At 35.4% G+C, this 14,857-nt stretch overlaps 1 protein-coding gene across 1 annotated transcript in view; it reads right to left on the bottom strand.

Moving 5' to 3' along the window:
* Positions 1-718: 718 nt before the first annotated feature.
* The window catches only part of EXOC5 (exocyst complex component 5), a 67,175-nt gene continuing 53,036 nt past the window's right edge, over positions 719-14,857 (bottom strand). The window contains exons 14-18 of the mRNA XM_004601773.2: positions 12,838-12,958; positions 9,922-10,008; positions 5,748-5,856; positions 5,353-5,568; positions 719-4,523 (exon numbers count right to left, since the gene is read on the bottom strand). Of these exons, the coding sequence (XP_004601830.2) occupies positions 4,335-4,523; positions 5,353-5,568; positions 5,748-5,856; positions 9,922-10,008; positions 12,838-12,958 (722 nt within the window). The 3' untranslated portion in view covers positions 719-4,334. The remainder of the gene's footprint in view (positions 4,524-5,352; positions 5,569-5,747; positions 5,857-9,921; positions 10,009-12,837; positions 12,959-14,857) is intronic.

The following is a 14,857-nucleotide window of genomic DNA, read 5'->3' as shown; positions in this document are numbered from 1 at the left end:
ATAAAATAGTACTAAAGATAATGTTCCTGATAGTAAGATTTCTACTAGGTACAAATTTAGTATTTAGTTAAAACATCACGGCCACCTGAAAACCAAATACGAAACGTCTGATCACACACTGGAGACACACACACACACACACACACACACACACACATACACACATTAAATTAGATACTCTGTATATCAACTTTGTAATCTTTACAAAGAGAACCAAACATCGAGAACTAAACAATAGATAAAATAAGATTAAATGAGCCTTTCCAACTAAAGACCTATTTAATATTACATAAAGAGAATAGTGTATAGTATATAAAAGCGAGCAAGAAAGTTATGTGTTTCAATCTAAGCCTTTAAACTGGCTGGGAATCTTGTGCAAGTCTACTCAACCTTTTTGTATCTTAGGTTTTCATGTGTCAAATGACGATATTGCACAACAATTAGGATTGCTTTGGAATCAAACAATATATGCAAAAAACAGTACAGTGCAGGGAAACAAGTCAACATAATGTGGCATTTCCTTTATTTTACATTTAAAAAATGATTCTTTTTAACTTCATGTGGAATTAGTCTAAAAGTATAAACTAATCTGGTTTTAATCCCCAGCACCATTCATGATTCCCTGAGCACCACCAGAACTGATTCTAATGCTAAGCCCTGAGCACTGCTGGGTGTGGCCCCCATATAAACAAACACTAAGAAAAAGCATAAACTGGTCTTTTCCTCCACAGTACACAATATATTTCAGGACCAACATTTTTAGGTAGGTAAGTGGTACAAAAACAAGAGAACATAAACTACATGGAAGAGATCAAAGCTTTGTATGTCAAATTCCCCACTAGAAATTAGGAGCATTCACCATGCTTACAGAGATATCTCAGACTCTGAAGTCAATGGCAATATATGAGTAACATGCAGAATATTCTTACATTAATAATAAAAAAGTTAAATTTCCAGATGTAAGTTTTTTGAGGTGATTCACAAATAAACTGAACCTCATTTAGACTCAGATTTTAAAATAAACTCTAAGCACTTAAATATGACTTCCCCTTAAGGGGTTGTGGCATTTCAGAAACCAAATGTTTAATTGAATACTTAAAATATTCCCCATTACAGATAAGAAAAATAAGCACTTTAAGTCAGCAGTAAATTCTTTCAAACAATTATTCAAACAATCAGCTGGTTATTTCACTGAGTAAGAAGGCTGATGTTAATAAAACAAAAGGAAAAAAATGATCTAAAATACATAATAAATTAACCTACTTCAGGCATTTCATTGTAAAACAAGAAAAATTCTAGGGACTTGCAACTCAGAATGAGGCTATTATCCTAGAAAAGCAAATAATCAGCTAATGATCCACCTACTTCTTAATAATTCTTCCTAATATCACAGCGGATAGTGTTTGCCTTGCACGTGGCCCACCCGGGTTCGATTCCTCCGCCCCTCTTGGAGAGCCCGGCAAGTTACTGAGAGTATCTCGCCCCCACCGCAGAGCCTGGCAAGCTATCCGTGGCTATTCAATATGCCAAAACCAGAAACAAGTCTTACAATGGAGACGTTACTGGTGCCCGCTTGAGCAAATTGATGAGCATCGGGATGACAGTGACAGTAACAAGGTCTACTCATCTACATTGGTCTGCTGTCACTTTCACCATCTTTAACTTACAGACGCTAGACTTCCTTCTTAAATGTATTGCATTTTACTTTCTGTAACATTTTATGTAGACATGCCCAAATTTTATAAAGGCAATTAGCAATGCTTTGGAAGATATTTTTAATATTTTCTAAATATAATGGTAGCTCACATGGAATAGTAGAGAATTTTGAGACTCCAATCACTATAATTTTTTTATACATCTGACCATGGGTATGAAAAAAAATTTTTCCCCCATCCGCCCTGTATATGAATATTTTACTGATAATATCTCTGACATGAATTTTGGGCAAAATTCTGCAGTGGCCAGAAATGTAAAAAATACTTTAAAAATCATAATAAAGAATGCATGTTATTTTATAAATTAAATTTTATATTCATTATTGTTGTGTCGCCACTCTAGCAGTGCTTGGTCTGGTAATGCTGAGACCACAAGGATCTTATGCTTAGGGTACCAGTAGTTCTATATCATCTGAATTTGTATCACTTGAGCCACACTTCCCCAGTCTTTAGAACAAAATTTTATTTCTTAGAGAAAGACAATCTATTTAAGTCAAATTTCTAATCTTGGATTTGTAGTCAAGTACTTTTCTGCAAAAAAATGGAACCTAGAATACTTATCTACAACTATGCAAAATTAGGAACATCTTAAAATTTTAATAAGTGTATAAAATTCAACATGGATATCCTTAGAATGTAAAAGTAGAGTGAAATAAAAAACAATTACGGGGAATTTGTTTATTGAGCAATATGGTAACACTTCTAAATTAAGTATTTACTCATGAATTTTGTCACTGCTCTGTCAATGGACATAATAGAAAATATTGCACAGACTCAAGCAAGGAAAAAGTAATTAACAAAATATCTAAGCAACAATAATTTTTCAATGTAAAGAATTAATCCAAACAAAATAATTTGAACCGCTTCTCTGATTTTTTGAGGTCGTAAAGTGTTCTCTCATATTTTATTTGAGATTTTTTTCCTTTTTTTTTTTTTTTTACAAACTGACACGTGTACAAAGAATTCAAATGGCCAGTAAAACTACCGCCTAAAAATTGTTGGCTTTAAGTAACCGAGGTAAAATTTGAATTCACATCAGAGCTTTCTAAAATAACAAAAGTACAAGCATACGACTTTTTCTTAGTATCCAAAACTTGTTCTGGCTCTCCCTTAGCTAAGGAATAGAAAACTAGACAGCCTTTAGAGCTGCCACTATTTCCACAAACGCTTTGATAAAAGTTGGCATACTTCATTTCTCTTGCTTAACTTGATAACACTGGGTTAAACAAAAAATGAAGAATATTCAGTCAGCAGTAAGTTAAATAATAACTAGCTCTGGAGTTCAAACTTTTGGTAAAGTTGATGACCATTCAGTAATATACACTTAAAAGAAAAGTAGGCTGAAAAGCAAACTTTAAAGAAAAAAAATTTACATGTTTATCTGTTGCTAGAAGACTGTAAACATCAACATGGAATTTGCAATATACATATTAAGAATGCATTCTTGCAGAGCAAGTTTATACATTAATGTCCTTTCTGAATTTCCACAAGTTTTAAGTTTTATGTAATTTATTATATCATGATATTAAGTCAATTTACATTCATTGGAATAACTTCAGAAATGTTTTAGAAAACAATGACAGAAATAATAGTTTTGAAAAGTAGTCTTAGCAAAGATCACCCTTATTTAGAACATATAATGTTATCTGTCAATTCCCAGTCCCTCTTAAAATAGAAGCTACCTGCATGTTAGCCATCCCATCATATTTAAGTTTAGCATTAACAATAAAATCTTAAAAGAATTGCATTGTTGCTAAACATTGTCAATATTCTCATATGCACCATTTAGACTATACTTCAAATTTCCACTTCCCTTATAATATTAAAATAATGAATAAATATGGTCCTTTAGTTACATTTCTCCACCTTCTCTTAAATGAAATATAAAATAAGGTAGTTTCATTAATTTCTTGCTAGCATTGGTTTAAAATCTGTTTACTAAATAATAATAAACTTTCTCACTTTTTTTCTCCAGAAAGCAGATCTATTCTGACCTACTCCTAATTAACTACATAAAATATTTAAACAATTTTAGTTCATAACATTTTTTTTTCCTGGAACAGTGTTATTTTATTTCAGAAATATCCAATCAACCAACTACAGAAATGATGTTGAATTGTTAAATAACCTTCTGGAAAAAAGGCAAATGTTCTCTAGGAAACCTAAAATAATTGGTTAGCAATGCCAAGTGCTGGAAAGATTATTAAAAACTGATAAATAATAAATACATTTTTGCTGTATTTTATCATTAATGGGAAAAACAGGATGGTGAAATATTCCAATGGAACATGTTAGAATAGAACTTGGAACACTGAAAATGACCCCATTTTCCTTCTGACACCAATATTTTCTAGGTGAATCAGTAATATGTATTTTCACAGATTTCAAAATTTATAAGTTCAGAATGGAATTAAAATTCAACATAAGGGTAAAAAAGCAAAATATGGCTAGTAGTGTCCAGATTTCAAATAAATACTCAATTTTAAGTATGGCTGCTGTTTTTTCTAAACAGTCATTTATTTTCCCCCCTTAAAATGTTGGCTGTGTTGTAAGAAATCTCCTGTGCTTTCTATCAACCAAGGCCTGTTAATACAGCTCATTTTCCTGGTAAATTCAACCTCAGCTGAAATGTCGAGCAAGGCGAGCAGATCTATAGTCAGCACGAAGTTGTACGAAGGAGTGAAGAATGTTCTTGTCCAGATTAGCAAGTTGCTCTCCTGAACAGACTTGCTTTAAATTATCTGGGGCAACTACCAGAAGATTGCAAAGTGCATGCAGAGTATCAAAAAGCTGTAATACCAGTGGAATCTGAATTGAGAGAAGAGAAAGAAAAAAAATATATAACATTGCAACAAAGTAATTTCTAGTTTTACAATTAGTCCATTTAAATTATTTTGCTAGCTACTACCAAACAGCCAGAACTTACAAATTTAGAAGCGTTCAATATATTTGAATTTTTTAAAGTTCCTGAAGTGTTAACATTCAAATACTTCACATGTTACATAAGCTTGCCACAATCTTTCTGAAAAGATTCATGATTGTGTAAATATTCTTCAAAAGTAACAATTATTTTTACTTTTAAGTCTAAAGCTATTTATCATTACTTTAGCACTTAATTTAGCAAAGTAATTTAGTATTTAATAAGCAATTTAAACTTTAAAGAAAACTTATTACAGAGAGTGTACATTAAGAAAACATGCTTATATGGTCTACAGAACTGAAATATAACCTTATTTGAAATGAAGTATAAAGCAATATGTTACCAGTAAAAATAAAATTTAAAAGTTTTTGAAGAAGGAAATGTTATGTCCATCTCACCAGAATATCAACAAAGTTACAAACTTTCTAATAATGATTTTGTACAAGTTTTTTTTTAATTTCTAAACATTATTATTATTTTGGTTTTGAGGCCACAGCCCACAATGCTCAGGGGTTACTCCAGAGTCTGCACTTAAGAATCACTCCTACTGGTGTTTAGGGGATCATATAGGTTTCCGGGGATTGAACCCAGGTTGTCCTGTGCGAAACAAATGCCCTATCCACTGTACTATCTCTAGGGCCTGCAGGTACAACAAGATTTTAATGGTCTAACATATTCTTTAGATTATTTACAATACAATTATCTGTGTATACATACCTTGAAGTCTTTGGCACACTTCCTATATTCAGCGACATCACAAATTGCTAACATGCCACCCATACAGCTGTAGGAATATTGTTGAAGATGTTCAAAAATAAGTCGATGAAAACGTACTCCAAGTTCCATCAGAACTGTATCCACATTCTTCCCATCCATGGAATTTTTAATCTTCTCTACTTGTTTCCTTACATAAGCACAGACTTTAACACAGGCCTGTAAAATTATTTCTGCATTTATTATATAGAAATGTGTATACAACTTAAATTTCAGTTTCTCATTAATCTCTAAGAAAGAGAAAAAGAAAGCATACAGCAAGATGCACCAATGAAAATGTTAACAGAAGTAGTAACAAGGCAGGTATTCTTACTAGTATATTGAATCATTTTACTTACATTAGTATATTGAATCAGAACATTGTTTTCATCTTCTGGCTTAAAGTCTGTTTTCTTTTGTTCTGCAGCTAAAATATGCTTCATCTGTCCAATCATACAATTTAATGTCCTAGAGAATGGAAAATACAATCTACTTGATCCATTTAGTCTGTTTACTTTTGTACATTTGTACCAAATTAATAAACTATCTTGCTATTGTGTATCTTAGATTTTAGGAAAAAAGTTAACTCTAGGCCCTGTTGTCAGAGAGCTCTTGGTTTTATTATGTTTCCCTTCCAATAAAAGGCAAAAATTAATTTGTCTAAAATCTGATTGAAGAAAATCTTATTTATGGGACCTTCTTTTTTCCTTTACTAAGAAAGGAAAAAAAAATACATGGAGAGTATACTTAAAAAGGGTGGCAGGCCTATAAAAAAATACCAGGGTTTGGAGAACTGGAGATATAGTATAGCAAATAAGGTGTATGCGTTGCACATGGCAGACCCAGGTTCAATTCCCGGCATCCCATATGGTCCCCCAGGCACCAATAGGAGTAATTCTTGAACCCACAGCCAGGAGTGACCCCTGAACATCGCTGAGTGCGGCCCCCAAACAAACAAGCAAACAATTTTCAAATGCCAAGGTTTGGAAGAGCAAGTGAATTTTCCAAATTTAACCTTTCACTGTCTCAGCACAAGCAGGAGGTTGGGACAAGTAGTACTGAAAACCCTGCTGAGATATAAGAGCAAGAGATTATAATAGCATCACTATGTTTAAGTAATCTAATAGCAATTGGTCACCCAGTTAAGGGAATAAGAGACTATAATGAGGCCTGACATACACAGGGTCTGGGTTCAAATCTCAGCACCATGTGGTCTCAATTACACAGCTTTGGTATCCTTAGCAGTCCCCAGCATTTCTGCGGAGCCCTACGCTGATCCCACACACAAAATTGAGAAACTACAATGAACCAGAGATTAGAAATTGCAATAAAATAGATTTTAGGACAATTACGAGGGGTAATTCAAGACATGGAATTAACAATCTAAGCACAAAGATGAAATGGGAAAAGCAGAAAGGGTAATACTGACAAATGATGAAGATATGAAGGTCTAGAATTCCTGCTGAGATCAGAAAATGGCATATGGAGCGGAAACAAGGTTATGAGCACCAAGTGGGATCTTTATGTTCAAAGATTTTTGTTTTCAATATAAAAAGGACCAGTCAGATACAGGAATAAGTGGTTAGAGGTGATCAAGAAAACAAACTGGTCACACACATATACAGCCAAAAAAACAAAATAAATCCTCCATGAATGAATGGTCTGATATAAAGGATTGAGCAATAAGAGCAATAACAGAAGATGATGAAAGTGAGCTTTTAGAGGCCATATAGTTTTGGCCTAACAGTAGATGGTTACTAGTTTGAATACAGAAGCAGGGAAACAGGTAAATGCTTAGTTCACCTTTTACCCCAACAAACAGGAGTAGAAGACAATTACAAGTTCAAGAAACCACTATAGGCAACTGTCATTTTCAGTTAATCAAGAAATATAAAGGCTTGGAAATAGATTTAAAATAAAAGACAAATTAATATATATTTAGATAGTAAAAAAAATGTATACTTAATGTAGTTCTAAAGGTCTAATGTATCCAATCTCATCTCCCTCCCCCGCCAAAAAGATTTTCAAATGTTCTAAGCAAAACGATCTTAGATTTTGTTTGTTTATTTTTGGGCCAAACTTGTTGTGCTCAGGGTTTACTCCTAGCTCTGTGCTCTGGGATCCCTCCTGACTGGGCTCAGGGAACCATATATAGTGCCAGAGATAGGATGTGGACTGGCCACACACAAGGCAAGTGCCGTACACACTATACTATCTCTTCAGCCCCAAAGCTATCTTAAATTTATGCCAGAAATTTAGATTAGGAATATATACTTTTTAAAAAAATTTTTAATTAGAGAATCACTGTGAGGGTACAGTTACAGATTTATACATTTTTGTGCTCATGTTTCCCCCATACAAAGTTCGAGAACCCATCCCTTCACCAGTGCCCATTCTCCACCACCAGTAAACCCAGCGTCCCTCCCACCCTCCCCAGTCCCGTCTCCCCCCACCCCACACTGCCACTATGGCAGGGTATTCCCTTTCGTTCTCTCTCTCTGATTAGCTGTTGTGGTTTGCAATAAAGGTGTTGAGCGGCCATTGTGTTCAGTCTCTAGTCTACATTTGGCACGCATCACCCCTCCCCCGCATGACCTCCGACCACATTTTACTTGGTGTTCCCTTTTCTGAGTTGCCCAGAATGAGAGACCAGCCTCCAAGCCATGGAGTCAACCTCCTAGTACTTATTTCTACTATTCTTGGGTGTCAGACTCCTAGTCTATTATTCTATATTCCACAGATGAGTGCAATCTTTCTATGTCTGTCTCTCTCTTTCTGACTCATTTCACTTAGCATGATACTTTCCATGCTGATCCACTTATATGCAAACTTCATGACCTCATTTTTCTAACAGCTGCATAGTATTCCATTGTATAGATGTACCAGAGTTTCTTCAACCAGTCATCTGTTCTAGGGTACTCGGGTTTTTTCCAGATTCTGGCTATTGTAAACAGTGCTGCAATGAACATATAAGTGCAGATGTCATTTCGACTATACTTTTTTGCTCCTCTGGGATATATTCCCAGCAGTGGTATTGCTGGGTCAAATCGGAGCTCAACTTCTAGTTTTTTGAGAATCGTCCATATTGTTTTCCAAAAGGGCTGAACCAGTCAGCATTCCCACCAGCAGTGTAGAAGGGTCCCTTTCTCCCCACATCCTCTCCAACAGTGGTTGCTTTTGTTCTTTTGGATGTGTGCTAGTCTCTGTGGTGTGAGGTGGTATCTCATGGTTGTTTTGACCTGTATCTCTCTGATGATTAGTGATGCAGAGCACTTTTTCATGTGCCTTTTGGCCGGAATATATACTTTTGAAAGTGATCATTATAATGTGATTATATTACACAAGATAACATAATGAAGTTTAATATATGCAAAATCTTATGTGACCCCAACTAAAAGCAAAGAGAGAATGCACTTTAAGTTTCTTAAAAAGAAGCAAATTATTCAGTAAACTAATATGAGTAATATTATAAATATCTCTATTTTTTCCAGCTTTATTCTTCAATTTTATTTTTCTTTATCATATAATCTGGTTCTTCTTGATCTTAGTGAGAAAACAATTGGGAGGTGAATTTCAAGTAATTTATTGTTATTAACTCAGTGAAAGTTCTTTTCATAAATTATATTGAATTTCAGATATTCTTACAACAGGATATATACAATATGCATTCTAATATGTTTTCCTGAATAGAATTAATTACAGTAAAGACAAACCCAAACCAAGTACTTTGGGCTTTAGAATGAGGACTACTACCTTTAAATGTGTGATGATGAACAAATTATATCATTAAGTCTCTGTTCTTCATCTGTAAAAATGGAAATACTTCCTACCTAAAATGTGAAATAATAAAGCTAAAGTATTTGACACATAAGCTATGCTTTATAAATGGCAGCTACTATAATCATCAGCAAAATATATTCCTACCACTGTCTCAAAAGCAAGCAGCAACCCTTCTTTCTAGAATTATAAGCAATTAACTAATAGGCAATTAAAAATTGATAGTAGAATTTACAAATTCACTTACTAGAAATCATTTTTAAAACTTGGTGTATTTATTTAAAACGTTTCTAATACAAGTCTGGAAACTATAAAAACACATTATATATATAATAAATACATTATATATAAATATATAAATAAAAACATCGTGTTTCTCTGACTCATTTTGGGTGACATACTGGCCAAACTCAGGCTCACTTCTGGAAGTGCTCCTAATTGCTATGGGGTAGCAGGGATAAAATCCAGGTCAGCCATGTGTAAGGCAAGTGCCCTGCTCACTGTACTATCCCTCTGGCCCCTATACCATTTGTTAGAGTTTGTTTGCATGTGCACATGTACAAAGGAGGAGGGAACCAACTAAAATGGTTTTAAATTCAATCTCGGTATTAAAGTAAAAACAATATAATAACTTCGAGAAATAACTAAGCAATCCAATAAAAACAGCATTCCAATATAAATTAAGATAATAAACCATTTTATGCTCCTTTAATAGCATTTCTACAATGTTAAAAAAATGTAAAACTAGTAACTTGCCTATCAATGCCAGTATCCAGTTTCATCTCCATTTGTTCAATTATTTCCTTTTTCTTCTGAAGGCATTCAGATAATTTTGGAGAAGAGCTATCAAATATTTAAAAAAGAAAAATTGCATTAATAACCATACAATTCTTTTTTTCCGTGCACTGGCATATTGTTACATGTATTTATAAATATTCACGTACAAAAACATATTATATTAATTTGCTCACAAACCCAAGAAGGATATGAATGACAAAGTAGTTAATTAGCATTCACTATGTCCAATACATGACAATTATCACTAAGAAAAATTAATGAGTTAAAAGAAAAGATTTAGATTTGTTTTTATGCCCAAAGAGGCATCTGCAAGAATTAAGCATGATTTTTAAAGTTTTGAATGATTTGGGAATTTGAAATTATTTTAAACATGTGATATAAAGAAAAGCCACAAGGCAAAACCAGAGTATTAAGAATACAGTTAATCTTTAAATGCTTATTAAATTTCAAGACTAACAGTCAATGCAATTATATTTAGTTTTCCTACATTAAAATAACAAATTGTCGATCATATTTGCCTTTTAAATGTTGCTTTCTGAAACACTCAAAATATTAAGGAATGTACAATCCAAATAAATGCAAGCTCTTTGTTATATTCATTACAACTCTTAAAATTTCCAAGGCCAAGGGAACTCAGTTGCTAAAAACACAGAGGCAAGCAAGTATGCAGCTATGAGTTCCATTTCCAGTGCTGCCCTCTCCTCCTGCCCACATCTCCCTGCCCCTGTGCCACACCCAACTTCCCCGATGGTCTTGGCATGGTCCTAGTAGCCCTGTTGTCTGGGATCTCTGGCACATAACAGGGTGTGAGACCTCCAGCACACAAATGTTTGAGAAGAAATAAAAATTTAAAAATTATGATTCCAGGGACCCTCTGCGCCTAAAGACTTTGATTCCAAAGATGTAACACATTCGGGCATCCAGCGCAGCATCCGAGAGCCATGCACTGGGACACCAAACTGGGCTACAACTCGGTGCTGCCGGGGGTGGATTTTTTTTTTCCTCCCCACCCTGTCTTCCTGCACGGAAAGCGGCAGGCTGGCGGCACCCATCTGGCAGGCGCCATCTTCTGTGACTCCAGACCCACAGGTATTCGGATTTTACTTTGGGGGCTCCCAGGAACTCATGGGAAGGGGGCGTAACCGGCACGCCCTCGGCCCAGATAAACCCGGAGCCGCTGAGCACGAATTGGACCCTCTGCGCCTAAAGACTTTGAATTCAGAGACTTCTTACAGCAATGCACTGGGACTGTGAGCTGGGCTATGTAATTTATGGCAGAATTTTCCCTGGACTTTATACAGAAATCCAAAACCACGTGGACGCGGCATTAACATTTATAATTGTCAGCAATGTGAATCGGTTCCATTTGAACAGGTCTGACTTGGGGAGGAAACTCCAAATAATAACAGTAAGTTTTTGTTGAAAATATTGAAGGTTTTTAATGTAGTAGCCACCTCTGGACTGTGAACTAAGCAAAAGCCCCACGCTGGCCGACGCGGCGTGGCATACACCATACTATGAGGCGCAGGAAGGGGGATGAGGGGGAAAAAGAAAAAAAAAAAAAGGGAAAAGGAAAAAGAAAAAAAGAGAGAGAGAGAGAGAGAGAGAGAGTTATGTCAACTATAGTGAGTTTTGTGTTGAATTATGGAATGTAATCAAGGTAAAAGAAAAATGAAGTGAAATTCATTAGTTATACAGTAGGGGGCAGGGGGTGGGGGCGGGGGCGGAGGGTATACCGGGGTTTCTGGTGGTGGAATATGGGCACTGGTGAAGAGATGGGTGTTTGAATATTGTATAACTGACATATAAACCTGAGAACTTTGTAACTTTCCACATGGTGTTTTAATAAAAATTAAAAAAAAAAAATTATGATTCCAGCAAGCTCAACAGCTGAAGACATGCAAGCACTATAGCCAGAAATGCAACTTTTGGTAAGCACATGTGTGATTACTAGAAATCTCCAGAGTATTACAACCATAATGTGTATAAGCAGCACAACCAGAAGAATGCTACCTTTGCAGAACCTGCAGCAAAGTTGTGTAAGCATCGCAACCAGATATGTAAACTCTGGTGAGCATAGTAACCAATTATGTACAACCAGCATTATTGCAAGAAGAAAATAAGTATGTGTGGTGGAAAGGTAGGGCTGAGAAGAGATACAAAGTTTCTTCTCATTCAAAGATCACAAGTTACGTTTAAGAATGTTTCTAGATTAATATTTTTTTGGATTTTGGGTTCATACCCAGAAGTGGGCTCAAGGTTTACTCCTGGCTCTGCACTCAACAGATCACTCCAGGTGGGGCTTGGGAGACCATATGCGGTACTGAAGATTGAGCCTGGTTCAATCACATGCAGGGCAAGAGTTTTATACACTGTAGTAGCTCTCCAGTCCCTGTACTAATTTCTTAATACATTGTGTTACATGTAACTTTCATAAAGTATGCTCATGACACACTACTTTAATCCTTACATGCTTTAAAAGTTCCTGTAAATTGACATTAGGATATCAGACAAATTTTAATACCTCATCAAAACCTGTTCCACATAACTTTCATTGTCTTTACATTGTAAAACATGGGTAAAAGTAGATAGTGCCTATTAGATATTCTAAAAGAGATCAAACTTCGTGACTGTCACAGAGTTCCTCTTTGGCATATTTAGGTTTACAACAGATTCAGTCTTTACAAATCATAATACCACAGTACAAAGATAAACAGAAAGGTGAAGGCAAAATTACTTTTACTTTTTAATTTCATACAGGACAGATAAACTGTCCTGTATACCTTTTTGTAACCATGCGTTACTTTTAAAATTTAACAAGATAAGCATATTATAATACCATGAAAGTACCAATGAAAATCAGAAGTGACTAACCTTATTAGTGGCATAAGGTGATCATTAAACTGCTTGTCAAAAAGATGAAAAATTGTATTGGCCTGTTGCACAACATCCAAAAAATACAGATTTGCATTCCTAGAATCTGAAGAAGGAATTCCTAAAATATGAAAGTATACATAAGAATTACACTTTAAATAATCAATTATTTTTATAAACAGAAGAGCAAGTTTAAGCTTCATAGACTAATGAAATATATCCAAAATTATTTTGGAGTATGGGGAGACAGAAAAACAGGTATTGCTTCTGTATACATGCAGTTGACCCCAGGCTTGATCCCCAGCATCGCATACTGTCACCTGAGTGCAGAGTCAGGAGTAAAATCCTGAGCACAGCCAGGTGTGATTTAAGCCCTAAGTACTACTTGGTGTGGCCCAAAAAACAATAATAATTCTTGTTATGTCCAATTTTCACTGTCTTCATTATTTGAGATAAATTGAAAAATAAACCAATAAATGAATCAAACTAGACTGTATCTTCTCCATCTCTTTCTAACTCAAGCCTAATGATTTGCATGTGCTACGAAGAAATTTTCCCACTTTTCTTACAACTAGGCCTGCTTATCTGATAAAACAATTTTCTTAATGGTTTCTTGATAACAAATTTTCATCTTGTCATACATTGCTGCCATAATAATACATGTAAACTTACACATTTCACTCACTATGCTCTTTTTATTATTTCCTTGAAGTTATGCAAAGGGTCAGGGAGATAGTAGGGCCAGTAAAGTGCCTGTTTTGCACACAGCTAACTCTCCCCAGCACCATATATTGTCACCCAAGTGCCACCAGGAGTGATCTCTGAGCGCAGAGTTACGAGTTAGTTTGGACACAACGCGAGGCCCCCCCCAAACCCAAATATTTTTAAAAATATTAAATTCTCTGGGGGGCTGGGCACCAGTACAGCGGGTTAGGGGTTTGCCTTGCACAAGACTGACCCAGGTTCAATTCTCAGTCCCCCAGGCCCCACCCCATCGCCCCCTGAGCCTACCAGGAATGATCTCTGAGAGCAGAGACTGGAGTTAAGACCTGAACACTGCTGGATGAGGCCATAAATGAATAAATAAATTCTCCTCTAAAGAATACTAATTATCAGCATAGTGTTCAAGCTACTCCACATTTTGCCTCCAAAAGAGAAAGCTGATCTCAGAGAACTTGTCCCATCATTTTCCTGCTTTTATTAAAAGGCATGAACAGTAAAAATTATTCATGGGAACAAAATAAATGTTTAATACTTATATTTCTTTATAGATAAGGATTTTTTATTGTTTTAAAAAAGACAAAATCAACAATGAGTATGAAAATTAAAGGCACCAAGAGAAATGACAAAAATGTTAGTACATATTCAAAAATATTGTTATTTATTAGAAATGAAAGTATCAAAACAAAACTTATGTATTTTATTTTATTTATTTATTTTTTGATTTTTGGGTCACACCCGGCGATGCACAGGGGTTACTCCTGGCTCTGCACTCAGGAATTACCCCTGGCAGTGCTCAGGGGACCATATGGGATGCTGGGAATCGAACCCGGGTTGGCTGCATGCAAGGCAAACGCCCTACCCGCTGTACTATCACTCCAGCCCCAAAACTTATATATTTTAAATAGAAGGCTTCTGAGCAGTGCTTGGGAATCTGCTGAGAGCCCCTTCTGTGAATACTAGGCCCAGCTGTGCATATCTAATGGTTCCCTGCTCAGTCTGGGCAGTGAGGTACTGAGGGCCATTAGGACTAGCTGGCTGGGCTCTGGGCAACATGAGATGCCAGGCATCAAATTCAGTGCCTTGCATGCACTCTATTCCTTTCTGTTATTTCTCCAGCATCTACTAATGTATGTTTTTAAACCATAAAGTTTAAAAAGAATATCCTATAATATACCAAAAATCTGTCACAGACATACCTTAGAAAACATTTTAAACAACTTTAGAAAACATTTTTCTATATACATTGTTATTATTTTGTGCTTGTTTGGGGCCATATTCTGCAGTGCTCAGGACTTAT

Source organism: Sorex araneus, chromosome 3, assembly GCF_027595985.1.
Source record: "Sorex araneus isolate mSorAra2 chromosome 3, mSorAra2.pri, whole genome shotgun sequence".
NCBI lineage: Eukaryota > Metazoa > Chordata > Mammalia > Eulipotyphla > Soricidae > Sorex > Sorex araneus.
Note: the sequence above shows the minus strand (reverse complement) of the source record. Positions and strands in the feature narration are given on the sequence as shown.